The sequence below is a fragment of the Nannobrachium achirus genome (genome assembly GCF_963921795.1).
Source record: "Nannobrachium achirus genome assembly, chromosome: 2".
Lineage (NCBI taxonomy): Eukaryota > Metazoa > Chordata > Actinopteri > Myctophiformes > Myctophidae > Nannobrachium > Nannobrachium achirus.
Window position 1 is genome coordinate 17,802,642 of NC_137811.1, and position 23,356 is coordinate 17,825,997.

General features: G+C 43.0%; 1 protein-coding gene across 1 annotated transcript in view; it reads left to right on the plus strand.

Moving 5' to 3' along the window:
• The window catches only part of LOC308296806 (dynein axonemal heavy chain 11), a gene marked incomplete at both ends in the record, with an annotated part of 198,253 nt that overhangs the window by 170,302 nt on the left and 4,595 nt on the right, over positions 1 to 23,356 (plus strand). Inside the window, 7 exons of the mRNA XM_080740133.1 lie at positions 1,704 to 1,831; positions 4,634 to 4,861; positions 6,727 to 6,918; positions 14,950 to 15,069; positions 18,692 to 18,934; positions 20,120 to 20,302; positions 21,515 to 21,630. Coding sequence (XP_080596259.1) covers positions 1,704 to 1,831; positions 4,634 to 4,861; positions 6,727 to 6,918; positions 14,950 to 15,069; positions 18,692 to 18,934; positions 20,120 to 20,302; positions 21,515 to 21,630 — 1,210 coding nt within the window. The remainder of the gene's footprint in view (positions 1 to 1,703; positions 1,832 to 4,633; positions 4,862 to 6,726; positions 6,919 to 14,949; positions 15,070 to 18,691; positions 18,935 to 20,119; positions 20,303 to 21,514; positions 21,631 to 23,356) is intronic.

Consider the following 23,356-nt stretch of genomic DNA (forward strand, 5'->3'; position numbering starts at 1 on the left):
CAAGCTGTTCTCTTCAAGAACAAACACATCAAATTAATACTAAGAAAAACACAATATACAAATGAGGTACAATTATCATACATAGCGTTTAGCTAAAGTCTGTGTCATATAATTGTAGTGTAAAACTAATAATTGAACATTATATGCCTGCAAATGAGACGGAACATGTTTTCTTAGTTTTGAGTTTTCATTGCATGTTATTGTCGGCGCACATCAATGTAAGGAAAGAAATGCAATTCAGTGTTAACTCTTTAACTGTGTTTCCTTGATGGTCCTGATGCATAGAGGGGGGCTGGAATCGCTAACATTTGCCACTCGATTTGCCATTCACTTAATGCATGCGCATACCCTCTATTGCAGGGTTTTCAAAGTGGGTGACGGGGCACCCTCGGGTGCCGTGATGCCAGTCCAGGGGTGCCGCGAGATAATTTGATAATATTGGGAATTCATCAATATCACTTCACTATGCTTACTAAAACAGACCTGATTTGCACTGTACTTGATGAGCTTTTTTTTTTTTTCCATCTACGGCAACTCTCTTCACCAAAAATAGCCGATTGTGAGCGTGTAGATCGGCTATTTCTGGTGAACCTTCCCCCCAGAATAGGGATGCTGGGTTTCAAGTGGTTAAACGTCAAGTATAACTTTATTTTCAGTCAGTTCTGATGGAAACGGATATTTCTCCAATAGGATGTAAGATTCTAAAAATTAACAGTGTAACTCAGGGTTGCCGTGGATGAAAAAGATATATACAGGGGTGCCCTGAGTCAAACCTCACCGCTACTCACCTCACCGCTACTCACCAGTTAACACTTATGTTGCAATGATTTTTTCTCTTCAATGTCCCGCGATGCCATGGTCTCCATAGACTTCCATGTAATTTATAGTGCACGGATCGTGCACGCCCATGCCTAGATGATGCACCACGTGTGTGCACACTGTTCACAGCTTTCAAACAAAAAAATCCGCTTGGAAATCCGTTCAGGCATTCATGATTTATCAGCCATTATGTTTTCTTCAGATGTAAACAAACATGGCTGCCATGTTTGAAAGAATGGGTTGGTATGGGGGTTAAACATGCAATTTCGCGATCGCGATCATGCCTAATACATTTCTGGAGGTCCACAATTTTTTTTTGAAAATTCTTTTTTTGAAAAATGTTTTTTTTTTTTTTTTTTTTTTCAAAAACGGCCCAAACTCGGGAAACTCGGGGTTGGCACAGGGGTGGTACCAATACAAACTCGGGAAACTCGGGGTTGGCACAGGGGTGGTACCAATACAAACTCGGGAAACTCGGGGTTGGCACCATACGTGTTAAGAGTGGAGTGGCTCAGAGTAGATGACAGAGTACAGCAACTTGCAATGGGCCTGGTGTACAAGATACACTACACCACCATGATACCCAAGTACCTGTCAAAATACTTTATAAACATTAATTTTTTCGTCTGTCATTCAATGTTATATGAGATACTTAAATGGTTTCCTGTGGAAATAAGCTTAGTCTTTTCATGGATCTCCTTGTAGTAGACCTTGTACCAGTGAACTGTACCGTCATGAAACTGTACCTTTTCCTATGCAAACTTCTAATAAAGTCTTCAATCAATCTTTCAATCAAAAAAAGGTTTGAAAACCCCTGCTCTATTGTAATGTACTGTATGTCCATGATGGTCCTGGTGATGCATTATGTGTACTATGTGTTGTAGGAGTGAAGCTGGGCTTCTCCATGGAGCAGGGCATTGTGCACAACGTGTCCCTGGGGCAGGGCCAGGAGGAGGTGGCAGAGAGGGTGCTGAGGAGAGCCTCTCAGCACGGACACTGGGTCATTCTGCAGGTACATACTGTAGCAGCACAGGCACTGGGTCATTCTGCAGGTTTGCTTTTGTTTATGCGACTCATCCGGGACTATTAAGATTTTATGCAATATGCTTCTGAAGCTATGTGTATTTTGACCAGTTCAAATGCTCTAATCTTTAAATAATAATAACTACAAGCTATCAAAGAGTGCAGACACGATTGAGTAGATCGTCTATTTTCACGGCACAACATGCTTCCATAGACCTGCTGGCTTCCATGGAATCTAAATCAGGGGTTCCCAAACTTTTTTGTCTCAGGGCACCCCATAAATAATGTTTTAATCCGAGGCACCCCTAAGGCCTAACTTATAATTTTCACTCCCAGCACCTTATATTTATAGCATATCGTCGTTGGCGGGTGGAAACCTTGTATGTCCAGAACCGATGCGAGGCGTTGTGTGCTTGTAGATCGTCTGTTTTCACTAGTTTTGTGCGACAGTCTTGTATGATGAAGCAGGGCTTTGCTTTACCAAAAGACGTACACATTTGAAACTTGGAGATACGAGGTTTTCTGCCCGACAGTGATGATATTTTAGTGATTATGTTGTGAGGAAAACGTTGAGATAATAGCCATTTTGGTACTAAATATACTAAATATTTTTTCAAGTGTCCAAATAAATTCAAAATATTATGAAATTATCTCGCGGCACCCCTGGACTGCCTTCACGGCACCCCAGGGTGCCCCATCACCCACTTTGAAAACCCCTGATCTAAATGACTGATATCAGTAGTGGCGACTGAGAAAAAAAGTGTTTACTCAGCAGCCATGTAGCGCTGGGCTCAAGACCAGTGCTTCTCAAACCTTTTCATGTCAAGGACCCACAAATTGACACTTATTATCCCACAGACCCCCATTTGGAGAATATACCAGTGACCCCCATAAGAGAAGATCTTTTTACTGCTCTAGCAATGATTACAAACCATTTTAATGTCAAGGACCCCCAGCCCAGGTTGACATGCATTAGGCCAGTGGTTCTCAACCTGGGGGTCCCCAAATTATTTTGGGGGGTCCCCAGATGATTAACTTAATGCACAACACTGTTTTCTCACTCAATAAGGACTTTTTAATGCCTCTGAAATGACAAATTAAACATTGGCCAAATAGTCAAATATTAGAGGCAGAAATTGTGAAAATAGATGATCTACAGTACATGCTCTCAGCGCCTTGCGTTGCGATGCGTTGTGAACATGTAGATTGGCTATTTTCACAATAGAAAAATCTAATGCCTCACTACTCTAAGGGTGGGGGGTCCGCAGTTAAAATATGATTATTTTGGGGTCGCGTCCTGAAAAGGTTGAGAACGACTGCATTAGGCTACGGCCCCCATTTAATGGATTTTCTATCTCTGGGACCCCAATTTATATTGTAAAAGCAGTGTTAATTTAACTCTGAGTTACATACCCATAAGGGTCCATTTGGTTCCTAACTATCATTGAGCTGGGGACCCCTGGAACTCCATCATGGACCCCTGGGGGTCCCCGGACCCCACTTTGAGAACCACTGCTCTAGACAGTGACTTGGTGGCAGACTGCTTTTCTGCTTCTGTTCCCAGCCACTCACTGTTCTGCTGTTCTGTTCCCAGCCAATCACTGCAGCACCTAATTGAATTAGCTCACCCCCTGAGCTGGGGAACACAAACTCAATTTGGTTCAATCAGGATCATGATTGGCTAAATCAGCCGTATAAACGGCTGCCTGAAAGGGAAGCGTGTCGTTGAGCCAATTGCGTCACCGAAGCCTTTCGGAACAAAGGAAGGAAGCATTTCCTTTGGAAACGAAATAGTTTGTTGTTTTAATTATATCGTGTATACAAATAAATGCTTGGATCGTTATTCATATTCGTAATGTTAATTCATTTTATGAATTATCTCAGTGACTGAAACATTGCTTCTCCTTCAATAAATGTGCTCTGTGCAGTTTGGCAGTGTGCAGGCATATTGTTTTATTATTGAAAATCACATTTTATGAAATTATTGCGATAATGATGATGAAATTCCCTTTTTTCTGGTCTTTTGGTGTTGCTCTCTTCTCTTCTCTTCTCTTCTCTTCTCTTCTCTTCTCTTCTCTTCTCTTGCCTTGCCTTGCCTTGCTGTTGACCTTGCTTATTGTAAATCGCTCTGTATTAGAACGGGTACACATTATTGTGTTTCATTATTTTATGCTTTAACTATTGAAAAATAGCAGATATACAAGCTCGCAGCGCGGCACCGAGTGCCGCGCTGCGAGCTTGTAGATCTGCTATTTTTGAAAAATCATGAAAATTAGAATTTTGACCCGATTCTATAAGTGTCTTTTGAATCCTTCTAAGGTTTTTTTTAAAAACCCTATGTTTCTATGTCAGCTATCTGGCCAGCCATCGTCAAAGAAAAGGTCCTTTTCACTTAACTGGAGCTCAGTTAGCCTGTTCTTGAGAGACTACTATGTCAGTGGTGCTCAAACCTTTTCATGTGAAGGACTCCCAAACTGATATTTATTTGGCCACGGACCCCCATGTCAAAAATATTTAGTTCCAGGGACCACCCAGAAGCAAAATTTGAGTTACAAACGTTCGCTTTAAAAATACATATATTCAAAGACTTGCACACATTTTCACGACTTTTTCAAAAATAGCAGATCTACAAGCTCGCAGCCGCGCTGTGAGCTTGTAGATCTGCTATTTTTCAATAGTTAAAGCATTAAATAATTCTAGGCCTAAATGGGTTAAGAGCGTCTGCTAAATGCCTAAATTGTCTTGTGGTCTCTGTTCTACCTTCTATATTCCATTCTCCTACTGCTCTCAGAATGTCCATCTGGTGTCTCGCTGGCTGCCCAGCCTGGAGGTCCTGGTGGAGAGCGTGGTGGTGGACAGTCATCCAGACTACAGGCTGTTCATCAGTGGGGAGCCTGCAGCCCACCCTGAGCAGCACGTCATTCCCAGAGGTCTGCTGGAGAACGCCGTCAAGATCACCAGCGAGCCGCCCACTGGCATGAACGCCAGTCTGCACGCCGCCCTCAACAACTTCAGCCAGGTACCAGGCTAATGCCCGCAGACATAGCTTCCAGTGTTGATTTAGTCGACTAAAACTATGACGAAAAATGTTTGTCGACTGCGTTTTTTTCACTGATGAAAACGAAATAAAAACTAAACAGAGTAATTTTATGTTTGGTTAATCTCAGGTGTTGCGTGCTGAAAATAGCCGATCTACAAGCTCACAACGCGTCGCGCTGCGACGCGTTGTGAGCTTGTAGATCTGCTATTTTCACCACACAAACAATCGTAAAATCAGTCATTACGATGCCATCAAGGCCTAACAAAATACATTTTAAATCAACTGTAGATTTAGTTGCCTAAAATCTTATGATATTTAGTCGACTAAAATTAGACTAAAACTAAAACTTTTCAGGTGACTAAATTATGACTAAAACTAAATGACATTTTATTCAAAAGACTATGACTAAAACTAAATAAAAATTTGGTGTCAAAAACAACACTGATAGCTTCAACAGAAAAAAACATCTTTGATGTCACAGTCCCTTAATCCCGCCCCCTCTCCTCCCAGCCCCTCCCCGCCGCTCTCTTTCTCGCGTGTGTGTTATTCCTACCTGAGCTGAGGAGTGTAGGTGGAGGAGCTTGTGCAAGGACACGCTGTGATTGGTCCGTTGGTCCGACCACCTAAATCTAACCTTAACCCTAACCCTAACCTCAGTAAAACTAACGCTGGTGAATGCTAACCTTGTGAGTAGCTAACCTGCCGATGCTGGTGAAAACAAAACAGAGAGAGAAGCACTTCCGTGTTGGGCGTGGCCTCGGCTCAGCTCCGGTAGGAAAAACGTCCATGTACTTTCTCCCCCTGTGGGGGCGGAGCAGAGGCGATGATTGACAGGCAAAATAACTCAACAGTGACTTAAAGGGGGCGTGACACGGCCAAAACAGCTAATTATGGCTATCAAATTAGCAATTTTTTTGAATGATGTCATGTACCGTACCCCCATGTTAAATTATCCAATCAAATTAATTTACTGTAGTTACTGTAATGAAAGTAGTACTTTCTGTACAGTAACGGCAATACATTAATTTGATTGGGCTAATATGGGGGAAGGGGCGGAGACTCGCGGAGTCGAGTATCCATATCATTATCTTTTGAAACTGCTCCAACAAAAGCTGTCCGAGGTGTGTTTCCGACTTTTTTTCAGTTTTAGGGGTAAAAATTATACAGCATTCGCTATAAAATCAGTGGTTAGACCGGTAAAAAAATACATGTCTTCTTCAAAAAAGGTGTCAGAGATTCGTTACGAGGGTCAACACGCTTCTCCCCGTCTATGAGACGGTTTTGTCGGCCATACCCTGCTGTCTCTGCCCCTAAACCTGACTGGAGCACCAGACCGACCGGAGCAAGCCATGTCCTGCTGTCTCACCGGAGCACAGCGGCCGGACTGAGGTCCGTGCTCCGTGGCTCATACACTCTGTGTGTGTAGCCTGTGTGTGTGTGTGTGTGTGTGTGCGTTCGTGCGCGCTCGCGCGTGTGTGTGTGTGTGTGTGTGTGTGTGTGTGTGTGTGTGTGTACACACACAATAGCTCTCCAAAATAGCCTTGCGGTGCGGCGCTGCTACACGCTAACAACAACTCATCACGTTGTGACGAAGTATACATTCACTGCTAACTGATACGGCCCCGCCTCCTTTTCAGACTGTTTGAAGAAACACCACGTGACCTACTGTATCATAATGTTAAATTTCGGCCGGTGTAGCCACTCCTTTAAGTAACTGAAAAGGTCTGCCATGGCTCACTGGAGTGGATTCTTCAGTTAATACCACTTTTGAAGGACCACGATAAAGACTTTTATGTTTGTAAAAACTCTCTCTCGTCTTGTCTTCATCCCACTGTGGCCTCCAGGACACTCTGGAGATGTGCTGCAGGGAGCAGGAGTTCAACGCCGTGTTCTTCTCTCTCTGCTACTTCCACGCCTGTGTGACGGAGCGCCGCAAGTTTGGTCCCCAGGGCTGGAACCGCTCGTACCCCTTCAACACCGGAGACCTCACCATCTCTGTCAACGTGCTCTACAACTACCTGGAGGCCAACTCCAAGGTGATTGATTGATTGATTGATTGATTGATTGATTGATTGAATACTTTATTAGTCAGAAATGTAAACAGCACAAGGTACAGTCAGACATTAAAGTAGTAGTTCACCCCCAAAATGATTACTTGTGCAATGGAGACTTGAGTTCGATTATATTTCTTTTGGTTTTTGTTGCATTCCTAAGAAAGAATAATTGATTACAATAAATTTACCCCATTGATTCCGGATGGAGACCCAAATGCATTTGGGTCCCCACCTGGAATCAATTGGGGTACATTTACTATAATCACATTTTTGTTTTATGAACTCAAAGTCTCCATGGCGTGAGTAATCAATAGAAGAAAAGTCATTTTGGGGGTGAACTACTCCTTTAAGGCTAAAAGGTTAACACAAAAAAAGGTCCTGGGGCCTTGACAAACATTCTGCAAAGACTTTGACGAAAAGATTCTGGTGTAGAGGGGAAAAACTAATATTTTCGCCAGCGTGCTCCTATAGTTATCAATCAGCTACGGTAGGCATCGATCACTTAAGTATCAATCCCCCTTAACGATGTATCAACGATCACTCCTAACGATAATGGCGTGGAGGTTTTGGGTGGTGGCTGCAGCAGCTAGCCAGCAGTGGATGCTGGATTATCCCCATGCTGCCTCCAATTACTTAGTGAAATCTTTCGCTCCACTATTAAGCATGAAAAATGTCTGTTCCTATATCGCGTGTCTGCTCTTTAGAGCTACGGACGCCCCAACCTGTAATTTAGCTTTATCTCCGCAAGACAAAAAAGAATAATCCATTCTCACGACGGTGCGCAACTCCTAATGCTTCCCTCTTAGCACTCTTATTACCGCGGTCACAACCAATTATATCTGCTGGGTATACTGCCCTCCAAAAGAAGAAAAAAAGAAGAACGAATGTCCTTCATTATGTTAACCCGCTAAGACCTGAGGGCGATTCCACAAATTCTCTCTTGACTTGACGGGCAAAAGTAGCAGATCCACGAGCTTGTAGATCGGCTACTTTAGATTCTTTTGTGTGACGCTGTAGTATGATCAAGTAGGGCGTTATTGATTTACGAAACAACTAAAAACCAAGTTGGAATTACAGAGATGAGAGATTTCTGCCAGACGGCAACGTAAATAATGCCTTCTGAATCTTAAGACTTTTCAAAACTGAAAACCTCTGTTGCTATAATATAGCAACATAGGTTGGTTTTTTTTTTACAATATATTTTGTCCTCACTGTCGGGCAGAACCCTCGTATCTCCCAGTTTCAAATGTGCACGTTTTTTCATACAAGACTTACGCACAAGACTAGTGAAAATAGCAGATCTACAAGCACACAAGGCTATTTTCACTATTATAAATCGTTTTTTTAAATGATCAATACAAAACGAACGGTTTTGGACCACCCGACAACAACGATATAATACAAATACATAGTTATATTTATAGCTAAAATCTCAAATGACACAGATGCTTTCCCCGGCGGTATGCGGTTAACTAAACAGTAACCTGCGTGTGCGTATACAGAGGATTCATTAGGGGGGCAATGAAGCGTTCTCTCCTAAATGTAATTACATGCAGCGCTGATCTGACACTCCCGGCAACGCTGCATAAGTGATCACTGCAATTAGGCCTGACGAAGGAAGCAATTTGCAAAACAATACAGGTACAAATGATTGTGAACCAACCGGGCAGCTTTTGTCACTGGTTATGAATCCGGGAGGCTCTTCTTCTCCCCCCCCCCCCCCCCCCCCCCTCCTCATGGGGGTCATAATGTACCCGTCCCCTCTGCTGAGGCAGAGGCCTCCGGTGTCACACATCCAGATCATTGTGTGCAAAGAAACGTAATTTCTGGCCCATTTCGCAGCCATTATAGCCGTTAAAAGTAGGGATGCGGTATCGGTACTCGTGGTATCGGTACTCGCCCCGATACCGGCCTATTTTGCGGTATTGGTACTCGTCCGATACTGCTCACAAAGCGCCCGAGTACCCTGTGTGTTCCGCCACTTCGCCTTTCTCTCTCTCTCTTAAAGTATCAAAAGTAAAAATACAAAATGTTTGAGCATAGCAGATCTAGAAGATCATGCACAGTACAGGAATTTCCATGGGCTAAACCTGAAAAAAAAAAAAGTGAAATGTGTGGCAGTTGTGCCATGTTCTGGGAAAGCAATGCAATTTAATGTGTTATATACAGCCAGAAAGTGAGGAACATCTGATAAAAAAAAAAAACGTAATTCTAAGAAATGTTGTATTATTAATTGTACTCGTATCGGTACTCGGTATCGGCGAGTACTCAAAATGAAGTACTCGTACTTGTACTCGGTCAGCAAAAAAGTGGTATCGGGACATCCCTAGTTAACAGTGCCTATTTTTTTTTATTGCGGAGAAGAAGTGGTGTCGTTAGCGTCGCGAGGTTTCCAGGAACGGAAACGCTGACGTGTGATGACGATGATGAGGAGGAGTTTAATGAAGAACACGCTTAAAACACAAGTGGTTTTCAGCTGATTTCACAATGGAAGTGAAATTCACGTTACGCTCGTGAAGTCATTACCCAATAATAAAAGGCAGGGTAAAGTGATTTGTGTAGGTTAAAATAAGTGATAAATAGCTCTATGTTGTGATTGTAATCATTGCTGTAGAGCGTTTGTTCGGTAACAGGGGTCTCCCTGTCTCTCTCCATCTCCTTAGTAAACAGACAATCCATTTTCTGTCCGGGATACAATTTTGAGAGAACTCATAGGATACAGTATAAACAAAATACATTGAAAGTAATTGTTATGTTTGTCCACTTACATAAACAGTATAATAATGACTCGAGAATCAAGGATAGTGTCTGCCTTGTTTACTTATTCAGAGCAGTCTTCACACAGCATGTCACACCGGCATGGTCTCACTATGATGACGTAATCACATCTCTTAAAGGAGCAATGCAAAGACAATAACAGGTAGTAGCAACATTTGAAATAATGTATTCTTGAACCAAATACATAACAATTCCTCCCTTCTAAATTTCAAGTCAATCTTAACCAAAAACAATGTGCTAGGAAATACCTTTAGTAGAACATCAACAAAAATGAAGGCAGCACAATAAACAGTTATACAGAATCTTTTTTTTTTTTTTAAACAACAACCAGTCTAATGTAGTATGTGAGTGTGTGCGTGTGTGTGCGTGCGTGTGTGCGTGCGTGTGTGTGTGTGTGTGCGTGTGTGTGTGTGTGTATATCACAGAGTCTTAGTGTCCATCTCAGTGCTACTATAAGTCTAACCTTAGACAAGTCTAACCTTAGAGGGGGTCTACGATCTCTTTCAGGGTAGCGCCGTACTGGGGATTCGGGGTCATCCACACTCTGAGGAGCGATGTCCATCGGCTCGGGAATTTGAGTGTTGTTAACAGTACCACAAGCAGGTGGCATAAAGCTGTCATCAGTGTTCTGAGGGTTCTCTGACCCCGCTGGTTCTGTGGCGACTTCTCCGGTGGATGCATCTAGAAGTTGGTCCACGTGTCTGCGCCAGATCAAGTTGGGCTCCACACCAACTGTGTATGACAAGGGTCCTGTCTGGGACAGTATCTCCCCAGGCATCCATTTCTGCGTGGGGCTGCGATAGTCTCTGGCCAGGACTCTCTGTCCAATGTCAAAGGTTCTCATCTTCCTTTGCAGCTGACTGGGAGAACACTGTCTTTCTTGGACGTGTTTGCGAATGTCTGGTTTTATCAGATCTAAGCGTGACCTCAAGGGTCTTCCCACGAACAGCATTGCAGGTGTCTGTCCGGTGGTGGCATGTACAGCGTTCCTGTATGCCAGGAGAAAGTTGGCCACTTTTTGCTGCAACGGCACTTCCTCTTTCCTGCTTGCTTTCATGGACTGTTTGAAACTTTGAACAAAGCGTTCTGCCAGCCCATTAGTGGCTGGGTGGTGAGGGGCTGAAGTGATATGTTTAATGCCATTGCCCTTGAGGAAACCCTGGAACTCCTCCCCCATGAACAGACTGGCATTGTCACTCACCAGTTGTAGGGGCAAGCCTGTATGGGCAAAAAGCATTCGCAGGAGGGTCACAGTCTTAGCAGCATTAGCTTCTTGACTGTAAAGATTTCAGGCCACTTTGAATGGGCGTCGACGACAATAAGAAACATATGATCCAAAAACGGCCCAGCATAATCAATATGTATACGTTGCCAGGGGGCGGAAGGCCATTCCCATTTGTGTACAGGTGCTGGCTGGGGTTGCCGCTGGGTCTGTTGACAACCTGTGCATGACTTGGCAAGATCTTCAATTTGGCCATCGATGCCAGGCCACCATACATAACTTCTAGCAAGGCTTTTCATTTTAACCACACCAAGGTGTCCTTCATGCAATGATGCAAGCACTCTTGAACTTAGCTTTGGCGGTACAACAACACGGGACCCCCACATAACGCAACCCTGGCACACCGAGAGTTGATGTTGTCGTGTAGCGTACTCCGGAAGCTGGGCATCCCCGTGTGCTGGCCAGCCATTCACTGTCAAATCATAGACCTTAGCTAGGACAGGGTCATTCCTTGTCTCTCTTTGTACCTGTGCACTGGTGACAGGTAGGGGTTCGATCTGTGACATGTGCAGCACCACAGCAGGATCTGTAGCTTTTTCAGTCTTTGCCTGTGGAAGACGAGACAGTCCATCAGCATTTCCATGTAACTTGGTACTTTTATATTCAATCGTGTATGTGTGCGCTCCCAAGAATAAGGCCCATCGCTGTATGCGTGCCGCTGCCATGGCGGGCACACCTTTTTGGGGGCTAAAAATAGACACTAGGGGCTGGTGATCAGTAATCAATGTGAAACGTTGTCCATAGAGGTACTGATTAAACTTTTTTACACCCCATACCAAACTTAAAGCTTCTCTGTCAATTTGTGCATAATTGCATTCAGCAGATGTTAAGGACCGAGAGGCAAAAGCAATAGGCCTCTCTGAGCCATCAGGCATCATGTGTGATAATACAGCCCCTATGCCATATGGTGAAGCATCGCAAGCCAGGCGCAGAGGAAGGCAGGGGTTATAGTGTGTCAACACGTCATCAGAGGTTATGAGCTGCTTAGCTGCTGCGAACGCCTGTGAACACTCCTTAGACCACCTCCATTTGGTGTCTTTTTTGCAGCAGTGCATTTAGTGGGTGTAACACAGTTGACAGATTGGGCAAAAATCGATGATAATAATTAATTAGCCCAAGAAATGAGCGACATTGACTTACATTCTCAGGCTGTGGAGCGTTCAGGATGGCGTCAATCTTGTCCTGAGTCTTGTGCAGGCCATGTCTGTCGATTTTGTGTCCACAGTACTCGATGGAGTCTTTGAAGAACTCACATTTCTTTTTATTAGCTCTCAAGCCATATTCCTCCAGTCTTGTCAGAACAGCTTCTAGGTTTGCCAAATGAGTGGCAGTATCAGGGCCAGTGACAATAATATCATCTAAATAGCACTGGGTGCCTGGAATTCCTTGTAACACCTGGTCCATAGCCCGCTGCCAGATCGCTGGGGCACTGGTGATGCCAAACACAAGTCTACTATACTGGTACAGGCCCTTGTGCGTATTTATGGTCAGATATTTCCGTGAAGACTCTTCCATTTCCATTTGTAGATAGGCCTGTGCAAGGTCAATTTTGGAGAAACGCTCACCGTGTGACAAGGATGCGAAAATGTCGTCTATACGTGGGAGTGGGTACTGGTCTGCGTGTATTACAGGATTCAATGTCACTTTAAAGTCCCCGCAAATCCTTACTTTGTCAGTTGTCTTTTTGCCCACAGGTACTATAGGCGTTGCCCACTCAGACCAGTCCACCTTGGATAATACTCCTTGGTCCATTAGGTGTTGGAGCTCTGCTTCCACTTTAGGGCGTAAAGCATATGGGACAGGGCGAGCCTTGTGAAATTTTGGTGTTGCGTTGTTCTCCAGCTCAATCCGAGCCTTGATGTGTTTTAGAGTACCGATGCCCTCTCTGAACACTTGTGCATGTTTATCCATTATCTGCGCCAGTTGAACGTCTGCACACAGATTTTTCTCCTTAGTCGCCACTCGCATGGCTTTTATCTCATGCCAGTTCAGACGAATGTGCCTCAGCCATTGCCGTCCGAATAATGGCACGCCTCCATACTTGAGGACATACAAGTCCAGGTTGCGCCTTTGGCCCTCATATGTCACTTTAACCTTCAGTTTTCCCAGTGGGGTGATCCGCTCACCTGTGTATGTTTTCAGTCTCACATTAGTGTGTTTCAGTTTCACTGTAGGGAAATGCTCCTTGTAGTCTTGTAAGGACATGATGGACAGTGCAGATCCAGTATCCAGTTCCATTTTGAATGGCACTCCATTGACTTTAGGTGTCAGCCATATGACTTCATTGTCATCATCTTCTGTGGAGTATAAATCAAGACAGGCCAAATTCTCTTCATTTGAGTCATCTGACTCTGCCTCTGCTACTTCATGTACTTTTCGGGTGCTTTTCCCTGTTCTTTTCCCTTGTTCATCACTGTAGTTTGATCTACACATCTTCTGTATGTGTCCTCTTCTATTGCACTGTCTGCAGTCTTTATCCTTGAACCAACAATCTGCAGGGTCATGTGACCTTTTCCCACATCTGAAACGAGGCTGTGTCTTCTCATTGCGTTGGTTTGTGTGGAACTTGTGCACAAAACTTGTTTCATTTTGTTTTCCTTGTAATTCACTGGCATCTCTTATTGCCGTTTCCATTGATATGGCTATTTCCAAAGCACGGGCCAGTGTTAGTTTGTCTTCAGTTAGAAGACGTTTTTGGATGCCTTCGTTGCGCATCCCGCACACAAGTCTGTCTCTCAGAGCGTCTGTCAGGAACTCCCCAAACTGGCAATGCTCTGTTAACCTACAGAGTTCTGCTATGTACTCTGATATGGACTCAGACTGTGATTGATCCCTTTTGTGAAATCGAAAACGTTCTGCTATTAGCAGTGGCGTGGGATTCAAATGCTTCTTTAGAACTTCTACAATCTCCATAAATTTATTTTCTGCTGGTTTGGCGGGCGCCAGGAGACTGCGGAGCAAGTTGTACGTTTTAGCTCCCATAACACTCAGCAGCACAGCAACTGCTCTGTCCTCCTTTATGCCGTTGGCCACACAATAATGTTCAACTCTTTCCACATAGGACGTCCAATCTTCAGTTGCACAATCAAAACTTTCCATGTGTCCCACAAGTCCAGCCATTTTCGCTAGTTTTTATTTTACCTTGATGGTGTGTTGTGATTGTCGTCGCAGCGCCGTTCCTCGCGCCGTATTATTTATTTATTTTCCATTCAGTCCGTTTCTTGCACGTGAAAAGTCCTTATAAAACCTCGTCGCCAATTCTGTTATGTTTGTCCACTTACATAAACAGTATAATAATGACTCGAGAATCAAGGATAGTGTCTGCCTTGTTTACTTATTCAGAGCAGTCTTCACACAGCATGTCACACCGGCATGGTCTCACTATGATGACGTAATCACATCTCTTAAAGGAGCAATGCAAAGACAATAACAGGTAGTAGCAACATTTGAAATAATGTATTCTTGAACCAAATACATAACAGTAATTAATTATTTAAAGACATGAGTAAACCAAATTGGAACTGGAACACTATAAAATTTAAGCTGAAATTGTCAACCCATCTGAAAATGTATTTTCTATTTATTAAAGAGCTGGAGAGACAGGGAGACCCCTGTTTATGAACTACACACTAACATTACCTTGCTTATTGTATTGATGTATTACCTTGCTTATTGTAAGGTAAATGCCTAAACTGTCTGTAAACTGTAAAATAGTCTGTACAAAACAGATCTACAAGCTCACAACTGGTCCATGGTACACTGTCGTATGACGACGTACAAAACAGGGCTGTGTTATAAATAACACTAGCATCACACTTGCTTCAAAGTTGAACTTTTGGGAGGTTTGAAGCTTTTTTTGTTGTCCAGCTTAATGCCACTGTGGGGAAAACCGTGAAACGCTGGTCTTTTCAGTGTGTCATGAGATTGAAATGATGTCATATTGTTACTTCCAGGTGCCGTGGGAGGACCTGTGCTACTTGTTTGGAGAGATCATGTACGGAGGTCACATCACCGATGACTGGGACCGGAGGCTCTGCCGCACCTACCTGCAAGGATACATGACACCTAGAATGGTACTGTACCCACCACACTACACCTGCAAGGATACATGACACCTAGAATGGTACTGTACCCACCACACTACACCTGCAAGGATACATGACACCTAGAATGGTACTGTATCCACTACACTACACCTGTAAGGATACATGACACCTAGAATGGTACTGTACCCACTACACTACACCTGTAAGGATACATGACACCTAGAATGGTACTGTATCCACTACACTACACCTGCAAGGATACACGACACCTAGAATGGTACTGTATCTACCACTACACTACACCTGCAAGGATACACGACACCTAGAATGGTACTGTATCTACCACTACACTACACCTGCAAGGATACATGACACCTAGAATGGTACTGTACCCACTACACTACACCTGCAAGGATACATCATCATCATCATCATCATCATCATCATCATCATCATCATCATCATCATCATCATCATCATCATCATCATCATCATCACCACCACCACCTTATAAATTGCTTACAATTATTGAGGGGCAGGCCCCTATTGTCAATGTAGCCGAGACAACAACAAGGAACACAACATACAACAGGCATTCACATACAGCAATATAAAATACATGAACCAGAAGACAGAAAACACACAAAAAACTAAATATTCAAAACTAAAAACGGATAAACAAAACAATTAACAAAATATCTAATTAATTTGAGCTTTTTTGGGCCCATTATTTGGGTGGGCTTTTCACCAAAGAAATGCAGGTTCCACACAGGGGTTCCAGACTAATATCTACGAAGTGATAGTACTAGTTGTGATGTATTTAAGGTGCTGTAAGTGATATTTGCCTGAACAGATAAGCTGTGCATGTGTGCAAGCGTGCGTGCATGCGTGTGTGTGCGTGCGTGTGTGTGTGTCTGTGCGTGCGTGCGCCTGTGCTTGTGTGTGTGTGTGTGTGTGCGTGCATGCGAGCGTTAATGATGTGGTGTTGGTCTGAGAGAAGTTCGTTCACTCAGAGAGTGGACATTTCTCTGTGATTTATATTTCATCGTAGGACGGTGTGAAGCATTACCTCTCAGCCCACTGTTTCTCCCAGACAGACTATTAGGCCCCACACAGACCATCAGCCATCAATCACAGTCTAGTTGTGTATGCACAGCAGCCACTGCCCCACACATGTGCTGTTGTCCATCATATTGATTACCACCCAAATAACCTCCTTTAAAACACACAGACAAGTTTGAACTTCCAGTTGGTCATTGTTCAATTCCTTTTGAGGAGGATGGGGAATGCAAGACATTTGTAATTCATAGCTGCAATCTGGAATGTATTTTAGTGAATAAAACGTATTGTAACAATCTGTCCGGAAGAGTAGGAAGGAACCCCTTCAGTTTGGGACAGCATCTGTCATTTTAGATGTCATTATCCAGAAAACTCTTAGGATTTAGAAGGTGTAGAGGTGTAGAGCAATATCGTCCCTAGAACAAAAAGAGATTCTGTCTTGCATGAGATGTGTTATGTTTTTGTTTTTTGTTATCACCGCGCTCTGACTTCTCAGTATGTCTACAGTCATGTCATCAACATGGCTCTGTCCCATTTAGCGCCATCATCACATTTTTGGACACTGCTCCTACAGCTTTTGCCCTAAAATCACACAAAGCGGTACACAGTATGTCTACAGTCATGTCATCAACATGGATCTGTCCCATTTGACCTGACGGTCACTTATCTCTCGATTAGGGAGTCTTACTGGTATAGGCCTACTCATTGACATTTATAAACGTAATGGTGTCGCACACTAGGGCATTCACGAATAGTGATTTTTAGAATTCGAATTATTCTACCTCAAAGTATTCGAATAGTCGGAATTCGACGGGAATTATATATATATTTTTTCATCCAATAAAAACGAGCCATTCTCGCCCTCTCATTGATGCGCTGTTTCAAGTCTTGAACACAACATGCGAGTGAGGGTTAACCACTGGAGGCGGGACAGACCTGGAGGTTAGTGAAATACGATTGGCTATTGACCGTGGCATTTACAAATGAGCCGCGACCTGATTGGACTAAGCGACCAGCAAGTATGGGTGCGCTCAGTGCTTCCCCTGGAACCAATTCATCCACCAGGGGCATTGACAAATCATCTTTTATGACTTCCTATCTAGCCAAGCTGTATGAACCATGAATAAACAATAATAATGATAATAATTAAAAAAAGAAAAAAAAGAAGCGATTTTCGAATTCAGTTTACCAAGTCGAATAGTGACGTTAGTATTCGAATATTCGAATATTCGGTGAATGCCCTATCGCACACAGACTGACAAGACAGTGAGTTCACTCTTTTATTGTATCTTTACATGTCAAAGAACAAACGTTTCGCCTATCCAGCTTTCGTCAGTGTTATGTTTTGTCAGTCAGATTCACATTATGGTTAGGACATACTGTACAATTTACAGGTTGCTGCTTTAACTTGCTGCAGTTTGTTGAGAGGAATTATTTTAAAATGGTTGCATTACCATACAGTATATTGATTTCAGGACAGTTGGACTGGATGTAAACTCCCTGCGTCTCACTAAAGAATCGCTCTGTCCAGTACCTGTCCCTTAACTCAACTCAGTCTCCTGTCCAACACTGGCCAGTTTGAACTCAAATCAGTCTCCTGTCCAACACTGGCCAGTTTGAACTCAAATCAGTCTCCTGTCCAAGACTGTTCAGTTTGAAGGGTTAGAACTCAACACAGTCTCCCATCTAACACTGTCCAGTTTACAATTTACAATTGACAATTTAGCAGACGCTCTTAAAGGAGTAGTTCACCCCCAAAATGACTTCTTTTCTATTGATTACTCAGGCCATGGAGAGTAGAGTTCAATAATATTTTTTGGTTTTTGTCACATTCCTAAGACAAAATTTTGATTCGAGTAAATTTACCCCCATTGATTCCGGATGGTGACCCGTTTCGAAACGGGTCACCATTCGGAATCAATGGGGGTAAATTTATTGTTATCACATTTTTGTCTTAGGAATGTGACAAAAACCAAAAAATATTATTGAACTCTACTCTCCATGGCCTGAGTAATCAATATAAAAAAAGTCATTTTGGGGGTGAACTACTCCTTTAATCCAGAATGACTTACAGTGAGCAAGGTCATCAATACAATAAGGTACATCAATTGCATAGAAATATCAATCTAAAAAAAAAAAAAAAACGTAGACCAAGCACCTAATCACTAAAAAACATTATGTATAAACTACAAATGCTATCTAGTTTTCATGTATGTGTGCTATGGGCTTAGGTGGAGTCTGAAGAGGTGAGTCTTCAGGCCACGGCGAAAAGCTTGGGAGTGAGTCTGTTTTTATAAGTGCGACAGGGAGTTTATTCCACAGTTTGGGGGCCAGGAGGATGAATTGTCTAGGACAAGTGTATTTTTGTCCTTGGGTTTTTAGCAAGGGTTCTATCAGCATCCCGTGTTAGCTGATCTGAGTGAACAGGTGGGGTTGTAGGGGTTGATCAGACTTTGGAGCAATGGAGGTGCCATACCTTTGACTGCTTTGAAAGCCAGCATCAGTGTTTTGTATTCTGTGCGGGGCCGCAACCGGGAGTTTGATTGGTTAAACTCAACACAGTCTCCCATCTAAATACAACACTGTCCAGTTTGAAGGTGAGCTGTCCCTGTGTCCCGGCTTCCTTGCTCCGCCCTTCCTGGACTACAGCGGTTACCACGGCTACGTGGACGAGCACCTGCCTCCGGAGAGCCCCGCCCTGTACGGCCTGCACCCCAACGCTGAGCTGGAGACCCTGGGCGTCACCTCACACAGCCTGTTCAGAGCCCTGCTGGAGCTGCAGCCCCGCGGGACCCCCAGGGGCGAGGGGAGCACGCAGAGCACAGAGGAGAAGGTACTGTACGGTACAGAGTCATGCTACATCGTTGCTGTTGGGCAGAAAACTCTAATCTCCATATTTAGGTTGTGGTGGCCCTCACTGGTCTCCACGATATGCCTTTTCAGAGATATCCTACTGTATATATTGTGATACAATGAGGGAGAGCCTTATAAAAAAATCATGTTCAATTGTTAATACAGCTGATTCATTGCAGAATTCAATTTAAACCTGCATTTTGGTATAAATCAGTGGTTCTCAAACTTTACAATGGCAAGGTCTCCCCTTAACTCTGACAGTTTACAAATTCAACCAAATGTACCCGTAAGGGTCCATTTGGTTCCATTTGTATACTGTCAGAGTTACATACTCGTAAGGGTCAATTTAGACCTCCCAAAAGGAACCCAGAGAGTCCCTGGACCTCACTTTGCAGACCACTGGTCTAAATGGTCTGTTACTCCTTTTTCTTTTAGTTTTTGTTACCTTGTAGGTGGTTGTACAGTTAACCCTGCAAGGCCCAGCGTTGCTTTTTGGCAACGTTTTTTAAATCATTTTTTAAAAAATGTTATAATTATTTTTCCTGTTCTTTTTTCACATTAACACCACCATTGAATCCTATTGTTTAGTATTACAATGTCATTGGCCAGGATATTTGCATATAAATACCCCCCACAGAGAGTGATATTCACACCTCCCAGAGAAGTTGAAATTCCAGCGTCTGGACGAACAACATCTCACTTTTTAACTGAAGCTATTCCTCACTAAAACATAATTAAAATGCCTGTAATATATTTTTTCGTGATCATTAGAATGTCTAGAACATGACGTGTTATTATTGTGAAAATGCAAATTAGAGCATGATTTATGATTTATGGCTATAAAACCTTACAAAAACATCATACATTTTTTTAAATTACATTTTCCTGTGATTAGGACTCCTACAACACCATCTGATTTTTTTAATTTTTTTTGGGTCAGTAGAAATTAATTCGGGCCTTGCAGGGTTAAGTAACTTGAAGAATAACCATAAAAACTAACATGAAAAAGAATCGTGATAAGATTGTGTATCGTGATACAGCTTGGAAAGATATTGTGATATTATAGTTTTCCATATCGCCCTCTCCTACTATGTCACATAGTGTGTTCTTATATTTTAATTAAAACAAATTAGAAGAACATTTTAGTCTAAACTATGTTCATCAGGTGAAGAGCGTCCTCGATGACATCTTGGAGAGGCTTCCAGAGGAGTACAACATGGCCGACATCATGGCGAAGACGGTGCAGCGCAGCCCTTACGTCCTGGTCTGCTTCCAGGAGTGTGAGCGCATGAACGTCCTGCTAGCGGAGATGACACGCTCCCTCACTGAGCTGGACCTGGCTCTGAAGGCAAGACATGTCCCTAGGCCTGTCCAGGGCCGGCGTACAGACTTTTGGGAGGGGGGTCAAGATCAAAGGCCCCCCTCCACATGGGCCCCCATCGGTTTTTCACCCGCGCATAGCGTGAGCCAAAAAATAAGGTTTTTCACGGAAAATTATTCATTTTTAAAGTAAGAAAACTGTTAAAAACAGTTCTACATGGCAGCAGAATGGTTTAGGCTTAATATAATAGGGTTTATATAAAGCATGATGTCTTAATCTTACACTTAGAAAGTTCTTTCACAGTCACTCAAATCTTTCCTACACAAACTAGACTGCTCCAGAGTCCCGTTCAATGGGGGGGCCCCCACCGCAGGGCCTCCCCTTTCCGGGAGGGGGGACAACAGTACCCTTTGCCCCCCCTATCGGCGGCCCTGGGCCTGTCACAATTATTACAGGATCGTCTAATCACAATTATTTGACATAGTCGCAGTTATTTTGTCACAATCGTCATAATCGTTTCCATGTTGAAAAATGTTCATATATTTTCAAACATTTTCAAAAATAGTGGAAATAGCAGATCTATAAGCTCCCAACGCGTGGTGATGTGATGTGTTGTGAGCTTGTAGATCAGCTATTTCCACTATCCATGATTGTTCTTTGTCAAATATGTCATTAATTTCTTTGTATATTTAGGTTATGTATCATATCTGCCATGTGCAACTTCAACGCCTACAAGCCAAACAGAAATGTAATTGTCAACGACAAAAACACAATTAAATCGTTATCGCAATTAATTGAGTGACATTTAATCGTCATGTAAAATTTCATAATCGTGACAGCCCTACATGTCACGCTCCCTCACAGTCTGAAGGTAAGACATGTCATGCTCAAAGCCTTCATAGTCTGACTTTACATGAATTGTTCTTGGAATAGTGTCATATTTGAATTTACAGTATACTGCACTCTGAGCCAGTGTTTGATTTGCAGGGGGGGAGAGGCGGAGAATGGGAGAAGAAGAAAAAGGAGGGATTTATGGTTGCTGGGGAAATGTTTCCATCCGTGCTTTGGGTCAGACTGAATTAAAAGCTTGCGTTCTCCTTTGGGGAAATGTCTTGTTGTGTTTGATATATATATATATTTTTATTTTTATTTTTATAAAATCACAATTTAACAATGTAATTAGAACCACATTAACCCTGGTGTTCCTAATATGTTGTGTCCCACTGTTATCACTCCCAGGGAGAGCTGACCATGTCCACCAACATGGAGGCTCTGCAGGCAGCTCTGTTCACTGATACCCTTCCTGTGTCCTGGGATAGACTGGCATCACCCTCCACCAAGACCCTCACTCACTGGTAACTACAGTTTTAAAGTATATACTAACACTACCAAGACCCTCACTCACTGGTAACTATTACAGTATTTACTAACACTACCTCTACCAAGACCCTCACTCACTGGTAACTATTACAGTATATACTAACACTACCTCTACAAGACCCTCACTCACTGGTAACTATTACAGTATATACTAACACTACCTCTACAAGACCCTCACTCACTGGTAACTATTACAGTATATACTAACACTACCTCTACAAGACCCTCACTCACTGGTAACTATTACAGTATATACTAACACTACCTCTACAAGACCCTCACTCACTGGTAACTATTACAGTATATACTAACACTACCTCTACAAGACCCTCACTCACTGGTAACTATTACAGTATATACTAACACTACCTCTACAAGACCCTCACTCACTGGTAACTATTACAGTATATACTAACACTACCTCTACAAGACCCTCACTCACTGGTAACTATTACAGTATATACTAACACTACCTCTACAAGACCCTCACTCACTGGTAATTTTTATACACTAACACTATAAGACCCTCACTCACTGGTAATTATTATACGCTAACACTGACACTACCAAGACACTCACTCACTGGTAACTATTATACACCAGTAAGACGCCTAAGGGCCAAAAGCGACCTCGCCCTAAAGGGCGATGTCGCACAGGACGGAATTCGCACAGGACGGAATTCATTTGCAAGTGTGATTCGAGTTGCGTTTGGTTGTTTAAGTTGGACTAAATGTGGACAAAATATTGTCCCAAATATGGGTCTGACATCATAGATGTCTTGTGTTATAGACCACATGAGACTCACACAATATGTCCATATATGGGCATTCCAAGCTATGGGCTTATTATTGATGACATCAGGGATCTCCATATATGGGCATACAAGGGACAAGGACCGAATGTGATGTCAACATGTGATGTCATAGGTCAGCTATAGACATCAAGGCGTTACCCGGCCTCTGACAGGATGTGACGGTTTTCATAGTTAACTGGGACCTACGGTCGCAACTAACACTACTGTCTAAGACCCTCACTCCCTGATAACTATTATCCACTAACACTACCTCCACCAAGACCCTCACCCATTGTTAAGTACTACTAACCCTAAAGGTAGCTCTCCACCGCAACGATGTCGGCAGCGATAAGTGTTGGAAAGTGTCTGTTGCCAAAAATCTGCAGTAGAATGTGTGGTGGGTACACTGTCACGTCTGGTCACAAGTTGTTGGGAAGCGCTCTCGGTCGGCTTTCGACCGTCGGATAGCAGCGGGCTTGTTGTTGAAAATGGTGTCACTCTCAGGTGCGTTCTGCAACCTTTTGTCACACCTTCCAACCGCCTTCTGGTCTCCCGACTTCATTGGACTGCCAGTCTGTAGTAATCTGTAGTAGTCTGTTTAGTGGAGAGCTACTGTATCTTAACACTCATACACTGGTAGCTAATGTAACAATTATACACTAACCGTAACACTACCTCCACCAACACACAGTGTTAACTACTGGACCAGTTATACTTTATATTATATATTTTGTATTGTGTGTAATTTGCCCTTTGCTACGTAGAACGTCCATATCCCCTTCCTACATTTGCAACCAGTGGTGGAAAAAGTACTTAAATTTTGTACTTGAGTAAAAGTACCAATACTGCAATGTAGAAATACTCAGTTACCAGTAAAAGTCCAGAATTCAAAATGTACTTGAGTAAAA